This window comes from Leuciscus leuciscus (genome assembly GCF_965113295.1).
Source record: "Leuciscus leuciscus genome assembly, chromosome: 17".
Classification (NCBI taxonomy): Eukaryota; Metazoa; Chordata; class Actinopteri; order Cypriniformes; family Leuciscidae; genus Leuciscus; species Leuciscus leuciscus.
In genome coordinates, this window is record NC_138741.1 from 15,999,908 (window position 1) to 16,014,765 (window position 14,858).

Genomic DNA, 14,858 nt, shown 5'->3' on the forward strand with positions numbered 1-14,858 from the left:
CTATTTATATATGTAAAGACAAAGAGAGAATGTGTGTCATGTTTATTCATTTTCTGCAGAATTACCAGCATGCCAACTGATTTCAGCAGTCCTAACGTTGAATTCTCTCAAGAACCATCAGAAAAACACAATCACATCCTGCACAGGCGATTGCTTTCAATTTCATTCAATACAGAACCTTGAGCGAGAAGAGAGGGAAATGAAAGAGACAAAAATAAAAGAATTGGAGGAAGGAAGAAAACAATTCTGCCTGCTCAGAGAAAAACAAAAAACAGACAAATATCAAGCAGTCGTCACATGCAAAGTCGGAGCTTAGTTTATTTATGCTGACTTCAGATCGATTCACTCAAGTGCTCTGGAAGTTAAGGTGACTCGTCTTAGAAAAACTCCAGTTTACCGTCAATGTCATTATGGTGACAATAATGTGACAAAAAGAACAAATAACAAAACAATAAATATAATTCAATGGGAATTTCTTTCTTCAACTGAACACAAAATATTATATTTTGAAGAATATGGGTAACCAAACAGTTGATGGTCCCTATTGACTTCCATAGTATGAAAAAATGTACATGCTGTGGAAGTCAATGGGCGTATCAACTGTTTGGTTACCAACATTCTTCAAAATATCTTCTTTTGTGTCCAACAGAAGAAAGAAATTCATAAAGGCTTGGAACAACTTTAGGGTGAGTAAATGATGACAGAATTTTCATTTTTGAGTGAGCTATCCCTTTAAAGATTATGTTAAAGTACTTGAGCTTAAATGCAAAAACAATATAAATAATCAGTCCCCAAGGCTTACTCAGGAAAAAGTTTAAAAACGTGGCCTTATCAAAACACTGAGCACCTTGACCAATGGCGTGAGTTTGGGGCGAGACTATCTACCAAACAATAGAAGACGGGTTTAAAGACAGCCATTATTTTTGCAATTTTGTTTCATTATGCTAGCAGCACAGAAATAACACGTGTGCTTATATAACTCGGTTCATACAATAACTGATATGTTGCTTAGTAAATCATTGACGGACTGTGTCAAAGTGATCTGTGAACACCAGGTACTAATGAAAACTGATAAGGGAATATGATATGAGCTGTGCTTAATTAATGCACACATTTAACGCATTCAACATTTTGATCAATCCAGCTTATTGAAATCTTTATACAATACAAGAAGTACATTTGATAGATTTACAAAGAGAATGAAAGAGAAATTCGTATAATTTACTTATCAATTTGTTTTACTTTTTTGTCCATCTCTCTGACCTTTCATATCTCGAAACGGAAACATAAAATATCAGCTAAGCATGTCTAAAGTAGCCTTTGTTTTTCCTTTCAGGATATTGTCTCATGAGGTTAAAAGGACAAACGGAATAGAGCTTCAGTGCGACTTCTGGTTTTCTAGAACAAACTATTATTAACATAATAAACAATAAAACACACACACAGAGAGCAAGGAGTTTGAGTGTATGTAAAATGCACTAAAGTAAAAACACAACAGCCTCTTGATCAGGGCCGCTGATCACACATGACCCTGAAACTCTTTTCCTGAAAACACAATGCAAATGGAAGTGATAAAAGAGCTGTATGCAAAAAATTAACATCATCTCTCTCCTAATGTGACCCTGTTACAGAAATAGTATGTGAGTAATTGGGACCAAACTGTTCCTCGGAGAGGTGAGAGGAAGAAAGTGTTTGTGTGTGTGTGTGTGTGTGTGTGTGTGTGTGTGTGTGTGTGTGTGTGTGTGTGTGTGTGTGTGTGTGTGTGTGTGTGTGTGTGTGTGTGTGTGTGTGTGTGTGTGTGTGTGTGTGTGTGTGTGTGTGTGTGTGTGTGTGTGTGTGTGTGTGTGTGTGTTTCTGATATACCCTATGCTATGGGGACAAAATGTCCCCACAAAGATGGCAATATCCCAAATCCTAAGAAATTTTAAAATGTAAAAATGCCAAAGGTTTTCTGTGATGGGTATGTTTAGGGGATAGAATTAAAATAATTTGTTGTATAAAAATCATTATGTCTATGGGATGTCTCCATAAAACATGAAAACACAACACGTGTGTGTGTGTGTGTGCGTGTGTGTGTGCGCGTGCGCGTGTGCGTGAGTGATAAAGGAAAAAGGGTCTGAAAGAGTGAAAGGAATTAAAAAGCTTGAATTTCGAGTGCCTAGGCATTCATGAAACAAGTGCATGGCAGGAGAGAACAGACAGTTGCAAAAAAAAATTTATAATAATAATAAAAAAAAGGAAAGGGAAATGCCATTTGTTGTTGAGATCAAAAATTGAATGTCCAACCAAACTCTAATACTATTTTATTGCAAATTCATCAGCCACTTGGAAGAAGCTAGTCAAATCAAACAAATGCTAACATGGAAATTCACTGAGACCCAAAAACCCTGAACAAAACTACATTTGAATACAAGTTCCCTTGAAAGGATAAATATGTTTTTTGTTCAGCACAATGTGTTTTGTGGGTTAATTACTGGCTTTCAAAGAGACCTTTAGAAATGGCAATTTTCCTATTCAGTCTGTCATGTTAATGGTCCGGGGTACTATTAATGCATTTCAGTGTTTGATTTAAATTATTATTTTTTTTTTTTTTTTTTTACCTTTGTCAGTTGGGTCGCCAGAAGTAAGCTGATGTGATCATCAAACATTTAATCAAAACAAAGTTTTGTGAATATCATCAAAAATGCTGGCTGGCAACTTTTAGTAAACGCTGACAGGGAAGTTACTTACAGAACCACTAACTAGAAAATGCCTGAATAAATCACATACTTCCTGTATTTGCACAAGAAATGCTGGATTTTTCACTATAGTATAGTCCAGTCAAATATCAACTCTCCAGCACCCCTAGACTGAAGAAAACTCATCTGGAGTGAAGAGACAAATCGTATTTCTCCATGCCCTGAAGGAACCAATATCAAAAGCCAGAACTGTCTTTACGTGTGACTGACTTCCTCACAAATGTGACTGACAGGTGAAAGTGGGAGTTGAAGATTTCTAGATCTTTCTAAAGTCCCTGAGTAGGCCACCCTCTACAATGCGAGTAAATCACTCACACATGCAAGTGAATTTCACTCTGGGCAACTAAATAATGTCTATCATTAGCCATTGGCTAATAAATTCTTATATTTTACTAGCCAGTGTGTGTGTTAGATGCCAAGTAGAAGTTTAGCATAGATATATTTTCACTCACTGAGCACTGACTATGAAGGTAAAAAAGTAGCAAAACTCGAGAGCACGTAGATGTGAAATTGAGAACTTGTACAATAAATATTCGTACTTGTACGTGAACATTTACACTCACAGCTCCAATGTGAAAACCTGTGAAATGTGAAAGCAAGTAATATAGGGCAAGTAAAGGAAGGAAGAAAATAAAGTACTGTAAATAAATAAATTGAGTCAGAATTGTCAACATGCAGATGATTTAGGCATTTGACACACAAAACATTTGTGTCTAATTCGGTGTCAAACCTGACAGGCGTGCAAGACTGCATTGTAAGTAGTTATACAAGACTGAAAGACAATGGATGTGGCACAAAGATGAAGGTCTGACAGAATGCGTGTGGCCCGGTTAAAAGAAAGGAAACAGAAAGCAGGAGTGATGGGGATAAAAAAAAAGTTAGACAGAGAGAGAGATAAGTGGAAAGGAAGACAAAGAAATGACAGATGAATCCAATCCTGAATGAAACCACAAATTAATCATTAAAGCTCTCTGATGAATTAAAGATAAACGTTCAATACTTTCAAAGAGTGAGACTTTAGAAGAGTGGGATTTAAAAAAAAATAGATGACAGGAAGAAATTCGAAGTTCCGGATCACATCATCTCCATATTCCCAGCCATCATGCGCTGCTATGCCTTCTCACGTTTCAGACCGCTGCACACACTGACAGCCGAGACCGGAAACACACAACTTAAACATCTGATATTCCCGACGGAACATATGTTGAAAGCGTTGTGTGTGTGTGGTCTTTACAAAGAAGATGCAAGAACAAGAAAGCAGATGGAAGAAATCCGACTGAATTTAATTCATATTCTATTAGAATATTCTTTCAGAACTGAAAGTGAGAGCATCTAGAGCAGAGAATATCTGATCAACGTACGAATGTTTGAATTCTGTTGTGGATCCATCTCAGTTCAAAGATAACCTCGTAAAACACAGTCAAACTGGCTCTTCCAAGTGAAACATAAACCCTCCCTGTGGGACAGATAGGGCCTCATACACTGTGATATACCGTCAAACAGCTTCCAGCAACTCTGGGAGGCTACCGGGTTCACAGGAATACATTTCCGGTGATGGAGTGAGAACAGAACTCGTGACTCCTGGAGCTCACAGAACGCCTGTCCTTTAATGGAAGAATACAGCCTCAAATATTTTCCGTTGTTCTCCACCATCTAACCTCCAAACTTTGGAGGAAGTCCTTGTTGAACAGGCTCCAGGTTCCATAGCTGCAGGGTTTTGAAATAATAATCCCATTCATTATGCAGTAGGTATGATTACAAACACACACACATCACTGCTGAAACCCAGAGAGCACACAGCCACCAAAGACGTGAACAGCAGGTGCTCTGAGCAAAACCTCAACAAAATATTAGGACAGCCCCAACAAAAGATTTTTCATTTAAGCACTAGTCAGCTGGTCGCATGATTATGATATTAATTCAGTTAGGCTACTTAAATATATATAGCTGCTACTGTCTGGGGGTGGCATGGGAAAATGGTTTGAGTTTCAGGACTGAGAAAGAATATTATATGTAACAAAAGGGAAGACAGTTTTCTCTAGTCAGGTAGCACCGAATTCAAAAAAGAGACAAAACAAGTTTTACTGAAAGCCCATTTTTCCAGTGGTTAAGTACCCCCTTTAAAATGAACTGTAACCATCTGATACTTGCTGATGATTCTGTGTGCATAAGTCATATACTAAAGAACGCTTCTTTTGCAACTAATGCAACTTCTGTTTATCTGGAGTTTATTTATTTATTCATTTTAAATAATGCAAAAAAACATTTACATGGCTGGTAAGAATCAAGCCCCATTTACTCACTAATGGCAGGTGTGCAAAAGTTACATTTGGACTCAGCCTGCACATTTATCCGGCATCTTGTATCACCACACAATGCGTGTTTGGAGGCTTTTGACTTTAATCACTGTAAGCATGTAAAAACTGCCAGTGAAAACTGTCAAGGATGAAGCATGACGTTGAAAATGACTAGTTTGACATCCTGTGCATTTTTTGGTCTAGTCTGCATCAGGAAGCACTTTAAGGTCTTGTGGTACTTGCTGATACGCTGTAAGATTCTAATCTGCAAAAATTTAGATTTATTTCTCCTCTCTTTTTCATCTGCAGAAAGAGTTTCATTCAAAGTACTGAGAAGAATTGAGAATGTTTCTGCAGTGAACCGGCTGTCGCCTGATTGGTGAACCTATTACAGTGGTGAGCGACCAGAAGGCAAGGAAAAAGGAAAGTTAATTTAAGATCTAAATTGCACAGATTATAATGACAGGAACAAAAGACTAAATAACACGTCTCATATTGCTATTCTCAAAAGAAATCAGCATTAGTCTGAGAGCAAGATAAGAAACGAAATCTTCCTTCCATTCTCATTAATCATGGACTTCACAGACCATATTGTCTCTGCTTGCCCTGTGGTTATAAGATTGGTCTCCAGCCAAAGCTGGTGGAGCAAATTCCAGTGCTGTACAATGCAAAGGCCTGAAAGTGTACTGTAGTACAACACTGACATAAACTAGGGTTTTTTAGCACACTGTGGTCTATGATCAAAAGATATGATCCCCCAAACCAACGTATCTGAATGTAACGTGCAAACGAAAAGGAAATGAAAACAGCTCACTGTATGAAAGCTAAGCAAAACAGGAGATCAGCTTATCCTACAGATACCAGCGGATTATTACAAACATGTAACTGTCATTGGGATTCACTATGATGTATTTTAAAGCAAAAAAATAAATGCAAATAAATCAACAATTTTGTCCCATACGCCACAATTAAACAGTCTGGCTACACAATTTCAAGAGTGCTTGATAATTCAAATATGACTATTTCCTAGTGCTTCTAATGATGTTAGACTGCTGTATTATACATTCGATTTTTTGACATTTCACATGTACCCCAGTGAACACAAATGGCACAGCAAGAAACAGAGGGAAACAGTCAGTTCACTGAGATGAACATAAGAAATCCAATGTTTTTCCACTAGAGTTTAAAGGTACAAGCTGCAGAGTCATTCCATGAAACTGGAGCCTATTCCATTTTGAAAAGGCAGCAAGATTTTTATGTAATTTTCTGATTTAAAAAAATTCTTTAGAGTTAATCAATTTCATTATATAACCTCCGACTAACTTTAAAAAATGCATGCGTGTTTTAAAGCTATGTCTCATAGGCCCGGTTTCACAGACAGGGTTTAGATTAAGCCAGGACTAGGCCTTAGTTTAATTAAGAAGCTTAAGAATTTTTTTATAAACGTGATATATTTTAAGATGTCTGCAGTGCACGGTGCTTTCAGTTAAAACAGCTCAAACATGCATTTTAGTCTGGGACTGGCTTAAGCCTTGTCTGTGAAACCAGGGGTTATAATAACAGGGTTGATAGGCTTGACAATTTTGCAATTCATTTATCCATTTCTAGTCTATTGACCAAGGTCAAGACACTACAAGATGGTAATTAGAAGAGAATTTAAAGGAATAGTTCACTTAAAAATGAAAATTCTGTCATCATGTAGGCCTACACACCCTCAAGTTGTTTCAAACCTGTATGAATGTCTTTCTTCTGCTGAACATAAAGGAAAATATTTTGAAGAATGTTGGTAACCAGACAGTTGATGGACCCCATTGACTTCCATGGTAGGAAAAAAAAATACTATGGAAGTCAATGGGGTCCATCAACTGTTTAGTTACTGACATTCTTCATAAGATCTTCCTTTGTGTTCAGCAGAAGACAGAAATTCATACAGGTTTGAAACAACTTGAGGGTGAGTAAATGATGACAGAATTTTCATTTTTAAGTGAACTATCTCTTTAATGTTGATATTTCTGTACATATCATGTGGTTCACTGTGCAAACTCATTGTAAAAGGGATGATTACATAAAATCATCCAAATCAAACAACATTTTAAAGTAAAATGATAAACAAAATACAGAGACACTTGTCCTTGAATCTTGAAAGAATTACGTTTTTAATTAAATTGTACATTATTTTAATGACAGTTATGATGATAACATGGCTGGCTGCATATAACTACGTCAAAGCTAAAAAGAGCCTTTATTTTCTTAATATATTATTTTATATTTTGGGACTGTATTTTTTTTAATCAAAATGTGCATATGTACTATGCATTAAGCAAGCAGAAGTTGGAAACAGTGCTAGGGACAGGCCAAAACATGCATCCATAAATAATGGATTGTCTATTGAAAAATGTCTATTATAAGTTATAGTAAAAGTTAGTGACAGCTTTTTATTGTTAAAAACATTGATCTAGACACCTTTTCGTGGAATGACCCTTCAGCGTTACAAAACATCTCACCAGCGCTACTTCAGCGCGGCGCGTCATGCTCGCGCTCCACAAGAACATTGAGCCAAGTCTGCGAATACCTGCAGAACTCTGTCTGAACCAGTGTTTAGTGATTTCTTTTTTCCATTTAATTAAAAACTTTCAAATTTGTATACGACTGCAATAATTCTCGTGGACTCCACATGACAAACACGTGGACCTCTGGCACGGATAGAGGAACCTTAGGGACACATTAAATCAGTTAATTTTAGTGCTGTGATTTCACCACCTCTCACCTCCGTCTCCAACTGCACCAGCTCCATTTTGGGCCATGGTTCTGCCAGTTGAGCAAGTGGCATTTTGCGCTTCTTCTGTCTTTCCCCAAGTAGGCTACTCAAATACGGGAATTTCTTCTGAACCCGTGTATTCCCTGCTGGAACGAGCAGACCAGTCTCTTTGGATCAGGAACAAACGTGCGACTAAGTTCCTCTCTTACAATCCGCACAGGACGCGCATAATAATCACTCCGTCGAAAAACCAAAGCCGTTATTCCCGTATATGACTTGGACGGATTCTCCTCGCGGTCCTGTGAGGAGGAAGACTTGCACAGCCCCGTTCCTGGAAATGAAATCTCTCCCCCTCACACATACACACAGGTGGACTCGGGTTTAGAGGGACATGCGCTGTGCGTCTGCAGCGATGGAACGCGTCTCCTCCGAGGAAATGAGATTAAATATGTTTTTGCAATGCGGTGGAAAGTGTCTGCTGACACTGACTATCGGTGTGCACACAGACGCAGAAAGAGGAGCCGATGCTGTAAGTGTGTTCCGCTCTTTACGGGATCCACAGTGTAAAAGCGCACGAGCTTCAGCCGATCAAGACAGTTCTCGTCCAGCCCCTTTCTCCTACTACTCCTCTACTGACGCCCCTCTCTGGACACTTACTGACACTACAAGCTTTCAGCAGCAAGGATATCTTGACACAGGGTCAGTGAAACGTATTTTGCTACATTTAAAGCTCATGTAATTTTTTTTATTTTTATACCAACAACAAAATGTTATTACTGAAAAGGTGCAAAGAAAAATCCATCTTTACTTCACCCAAATACATGACAATTCCCCCGGTTTCACAGACAAAGCTAAAGCTAGTCCTAGCTGTTTAACTGAAAGCAACTTGGTCTGACATATCTTAAAAATATGTCAGTGCCATTGTTTTGTCTCAAAATGGACACCAGTAATGTTTTGTTTTTTGTTTTTTTTTCAAAGGTAGCCTACATTTTCAAAAGCTACTTAAATGTCTTAATTGATCAAATGTCTAATCCTGGCTTAAAGGAACACTCCACTGTTTTTTTTAAATAGGGCTTATTCACTTTCTTTCCCACATTTAGATAGGTGGGAAAATGCATTTTTGTCTCAGTGCATGCATTGTTTTAGTTTGACAGGGTCGGCGCTAGCTTAGCACAATGAATGGAATCCTTTGTTGCCAGCTAGCATGTCCTGAGTAAAAGTGATCCAAAAAAAAACACTTAATTACTTCTTGTGGCCTGCGTATTCACAACGAGTACAAATAGCGATGCAGATTAACACTAGGCGATTTCCTATAGGCAGATATTGACTTGGGGCTATATTAGGGGGAAGCACAGGCGAAGCACTGCTACTTGGGCGCAGGGATATCACGCAACACATGAAATCCCACGACTTCCGTCAACATATTGGCGTGCAACTCGTTGTGAATACGCAGGCCACAAGAAGTAATTAGGTGGGGTTTTTTTTTATCACTTTTACTCAGGACATGCTAGCTGGCAACAAAGGATTCCATTCATTGTGCTAAGCTAAGCTAGCGCCGACCCTGTCAAACTAAAACAATGCATGCACTGACACAAAAATGCATTTGCCCACCTATCTAAATGTAGGAAAGACCGTGAATAAGCCCCATTTCAAAAAACGGTGGAGTGTTCCTTTAATCTAAGCCCTGTCTGTGAAACCAGGCCTGTCTTCTACCTTTCAAAAAAAGTAGCCTTTACATTGAGTGATGGTATTAACATTGACACATCATAATACCTAGTATAGTATACAGATTAGCTAATGAATACCATATTCATGTAAAATGGTATTTACATATACTTCAAAGAATACCATACTAGTTAATTTCCAAAATACATGGTATAGGTAATCCAATGCAATTGTGCGTTTGGTAGTTCAAGGGCTTTCGATTACTGTTAGGCTGCATTCAAATCAAATATGCATACTTCCCTACTATAACGTAGGTAAAAAAATATGTGTGTGGAGATTTTTATCTTTTACATATATTCTACTATATCTGATATGTTTGATCATTTTCAAATGTAAGATATTTTGTCTCTTCTGTTCTGTAAGATCGAGTGGATATTTTCCTTCAGAATTAATTATGTAATGTACTATCAAAATATGTTTCCATCTCTCATACATGAGATAATGCAAGATCTGCGATATTCTTGTAAAGGTCTTAAAGGTGTTAAAACCAAAATTGCTCATTAGCTTATTCCGTGTGCCTTACAAGGAACATGATGACCTAATAAGACCTGTCAAGGTTTATTTTATCCTGAGTGCATCATTAAATGTTGCAAGAGAAGTAAAAAGAATTTAAATAGGTACTTCCCCTAGTCCCTTCCTGTGTAGTCACAGCATACACAATGTTTAGTTTGAGATGACTCAGGGCTTCTTCTTCTGCTGCTTCTTCTCTTTTTCCTCTCCTTTCATTCTGCAAATATCTAATGGGCTACATACTTTCTCAATCTTCACAAACTTTCATACTACACACATGTAGAATATAGGCTACTTTTTTAACGGGCCTAATAATGAATTGATTTTTGCTGGTTCTAAAAACAGCCGACAGTTTGATTGCTTCAAATATGTCTGGGAAATGGTAATGTAGTTTTTCCATCAATAAAACAGTTTTGCTTCTTAAAAAATGGCATTACCACCTAACTTTGCTGTACCAACCTCTTCTGTCCAACACAGACACAACACATCTGTTATATGTTTGTGCATTCAGTTGCATTTGACTTGCCAAATAATCACAGTACATATAGATTTTTTTATTTATTTATTTTTTACTAAAATACAATCAAGAAAAGTAGAGATCGATGTAACAAAGTATTTCCCTGGCAAAATTTCCTTTCCCATAATTGTCTTGTAGGCTTGCCCATTTTGTGGCAAGGCAGTGATATGCCAATACCTCTTGACTTTTTATTCTCTCAAAGGGAGCAGAGAAGAGCAACTGTTGCTTCTCGCTGAGAGTGGTTACCACTGGCAACCACAGACCATCTGCCAGCGTGCCGTGAATCTGTTGCCAGAGTAAAACAGAGTATGAATGGTTGTCTTTATGAGATGGTAGTGGGTGGATATGGAGTGTGCATGGCAGAGGACCATGTTTCATTGAGTCAAATGTTGGCACAAAGCACAAAATGTTTTTAATGGCACTCAAATACACTAATGATAATGTTGGACTATGTCAGGCTAATCTGTGACATTGGTAATGCAGGATGTACTTTTTATTTGGTTTTATTGGGATTCCAAGGTCCTTACCAAAGCGGTTAGGCTACCTGCGTTTTACAACGTCAAGTCTTTTGAAAATCCGCCTGTTTGACCTTGAAAACAGAATGAAGTGCAGGAAAGAAAGATTGAAATAAATTCTGAGCATTACTGAAATACTAGACGCATACAGACAGTAAGAGCTGAATCAGAGGCAGATTTTTTTAATAATACACTTATACAAAATGTAGTACATTACATAACATTTATATAAACATAAAATTTCCAGATTGAAAAAAAATCATAAGAAGAAATGTGAGAGACTTTGTCTGAACACTGAACATTTAGAACAAAAGGTTTTTCAGCTCCATAGCTCTGTGTTTTTTTTATTACTAATGGTATTAGTGGATTAGTGCTCAATAATGCCACCTAGAGGCCGGTGATATAGGCTATCACATACTGCAGGTATTTAGTATAGCATAGCTTATTTGGTCTGGTCTGCAATTGATGTTGATGCAAAGCCTTGCAAAAAATCATGGCCAGCCAGAATCCTCTAGTCTAGATGATTGTTGGTTTTATTACCAATGGTTTAAATAATCACATTTGTGGCTCTGGAATGTATCAAATCAATTATGAAGCAAAAAGCAATCTGAAATTCAGATCAGCTTTTTAAATATAAATAAATACTTATCCAACTGTCAATCCTGTCTAAGTTAGGTAGAAAATATTACGTTTCTATTAAGTTATATTCTTCTTTTCCCTCCATTAGTTCTGAACTGTTATTTTATTTTTAATTTTTTTTATTTATTTACTCGTCTACTTATTGTTTTTAATATTTTAAATGTTGTATTAGTTTATTAATTTTAATCTAATATTAATTAATTATTTATATTAATCAAACATTGATTTTATTTTATAAAAAAAAAATCTATTTCATCTTTTTTTAAACACTTTTTCTTTAAACATTTCCACGGACCCCCTAGCACTTCCTTGGGGTCCCTTGCACTATTAAAACATCTTGCAAGTTTCATAGCTTCCTCAAAACATCCTCCTCATTGTAAATGAAGCATTTATTTAATCAAGCTCCAAAAACGGCTTGTTTGGATATTGTGGGATTTTTTATGTCACATGGACAAATACATTTGCATATGACTACCTGTGAGCTAGACATCGACGAATAGTTATATATCATCACTGCATAGCCCTCGCCCACTGGCTTAACAGCTGACATTTGCCTGCACTGGATGTGAGCGTGCGTTGTGTCAAAAGCAAATAGAAACCATTATAATAACTGACGCTGTCTACACTGGATACAATATACAGATGCACGTTCAGTTTCTGATATAATCCACGCACTTGAGTCTGTCGACAACAGGACAAATAGAAGAGTGAACGAATGTTTGCGTTGACACAGCCTGTTTAAACCGCTCATTTGTGTCTCTGTACTGACTTCAGAAGGATCCCAGCATCGGAAACAAGTGGATGGTGGTGTCCCGGATCACGTCCAGCGATTATATGTTTGTTCGGAACATCAAGAAGCAGCCAACTGTATTGGATCAGACAGCAGAATAAAGGTATAATAAACCGCAAGTAAATTATTTCATGATGCTTTGTCTGTAAATGACGGTATTGGATAATGTTCCATTTTAAAATACTTATAGTACGTGTAATAGTGAGTATATATGTATTTCATATTTTAAAAACAAGGAACATATTAAAATAATGAAAAAATCCATCCACCAAAATCTCATGACCCCTTTAAACATTATAAATTTGTGTCCTCAATGCTTAAGCAAAAGCTTTGATACTATTTGGTGCAGTGATTTTACAACCTGCACTGTTATGTATAGCATTTATTTGACCTTAAAAAGCCTGCCTAGGAATAACCTGCACTTCCTCCGTGGGTGAGTGTGTGTGTGCTTGGTGCTGTGATCTGATTTCAAGCTGAAGAGCTGAATCACTTCACCCTCAAAGACCCCAGGGAGTCCCTGTCTGGATCACGCTCAAGCATCATGGGAAGATGACTCATACTGACACATTACATTGCAGAGGTGCACATTACATTAAGACATGCCACAATTAAAACCCAGCACCCGTATACACGCACAAATACATTCAATAGTCTTATATGCTCACTTTATTATTTCTTGAGTAACTGACAATGTGCCTCCCTCCCGATCTTCTCACACACAGAGACTATTCAAGAGGATGTCCGCCCGCCTCCCACCCACACTACATCACACACACCCATGCGTGCATGTGTTGGACAATCAGTGGGAGGTGTGTGTGGGTGTGAAACAAGCAGCAGACTGCAGGAGCCATGGAGCGGCTGTGGGCAGAATAACCACTGGACTGCAGGAAAATCTTAATGGCAGTTCTGAGTGACATAATGCCAGTTGAACATGCACACACAAATTTACACTGCTTCATTTGAAAGAAATTTTGCATGTGGTGTGTTAATAGTATGTTTAGTATGTTAGTAGGATTGATAATATTCCATGTGCATAAATACCCAACATACAGAGTTCATTAGCTAGCATAGTCTTTCTCACAATGCAGTGGGTCTCTTGTTTGGTGTAGCAGGCAGCATACAGTATAGTCTAATATACAGCATATGGTTCAAACACTGCAGATTTATGAGCTATCGCCATTGTGAGCATTCTTTGTGTACTGAGGCACTCCTCAAGTTGCAATAAGGAAAGTGTAGCCAAATGACAACTTAGTCCATAATGGGTGTAGTAGGCAATATACTATATAGGCAGTATAAAATGTATTATTATCTATAATTTTGAATGTTTTGACAGGAGCTACCATCAGAGTACCTGTATATTGCATACTGCACAATATATAAGAATAGTGTTGTCTTATGACCTCACTGTTGCATTTTTATTTTAGTAAGCACTATCAAGTTATCAATCCTTAAATAAATGGGACTTTTTTGCATTTTGGATCCAATCCTGTAAAAAAAAACAAATCCAATCAAATAACAAGTCATGAACATGGTTGGGTTGTAAAAGTAGGCTAGTTGAACCTTGTTTAGTTTTTTTAAGGACCTATAATATGATTAGTTTACTTTATAAAATGTTGTGAGAATACTTTTTTAATACTTCTCTCGTTATTGACCAGAAAATAAGGCAGCTGTAAAAGTTAACAAAAATGATTCCGCAGAAATCCCTTTCTCTCCCTTCCCAGTTCTCGCGCATGTGCATTGTTACTCAGACAGCATTTCCTTGCTTGAATCTACAGTGTCATGGTGAAAGAATACTTTACCCAATTTGTGAGCTTTCAATCTGAATTGATTGTGATGGGATAACACAACCACGTACCAAATTACAATGGTAACACTCTTTCTGCTCATTTGTTCCTGAGGGCTGCATGCAAAAGCACAAACAAATACAGCACACTGATCAAAGGATAGATGTGAAGCTTTGAAGGGCTTTGGTGATTGTGCTAAGTATGTAAAATGAGACTAAATCAATTTGATTCTTCGAACCTTGTGTGTGTGTGTGTGTGTGTGTGTGTGTGTGTGTGTGTGTGTGTGTGTGTGTGTGTGTGTGTGTGTGTGTGTGTGTGTGTGTGTGTGTGTGTGTGTGTGTGTGTGTGTGTGTGTGTGTGTGTGTGTGTGTGTGTATTTTTCTCTATTTCAATTTCAATTAAAAATGTTCATTATTTATTGGCATAAGAAGTGTAGCAATAACAATACAATCATTTTAGTGCTAAATAATAAATAAAATATGGTTAAAAAAACAGAATCCGATGGCGAGCACTCCAGCTGTTGCCAAATGTTCCCTCACCCCCATGAGGTGATGTTAGTGATGTCAGTTTCATTTTGTGTTCCAG

General features: G+C 37.4%; 1 protein-coding gene and 1 long non-coding RNA gene across 3 annotated transcripts in view; one reads left to right on the plus strand and one right to left on the minus strand.

Annotated features, from left to right (window-relative positions):
• The window catches only part of rps6ka1 (ribosomal protein S6 kinase a, polypeptide 1), a 68,452-nt gene extending 60,431 nt beyond the window's left edge, over nt 1-8,021 (minus strand). For both annotated transcript variants that reach the window (XM_082142532.1, XM_082142531.1), the window contains exon 1: nt 7,803-8,021. In XM_082142532.1, coding sequence (XP_081998658.1) covers nt 7,803-7,865 — 63 coding nt within the window. In that variant the 5' untranslated portion in view covers nt 7,866-8,021. The remainder of the gene's footprint in view (nt 1-7,802) is intronic.
• A 343-nt stretch (nt 8,022-8,364) lies between these two features.
• Nucleotides 8,365-14,532, plus strand: LOC309478798. The gene is made up of 3 exons (XR_014199105.1): nt 8,365-8,492; nt 12,474-12,592; nt 13,212-14,532. It is a non-coding gene; the product is annotated as an uncharacterized lncRNA (long non-coding RNA).
• The last annotated feature ends 326 nt before the right edge of the window (nt 14,533-14,858 follow it).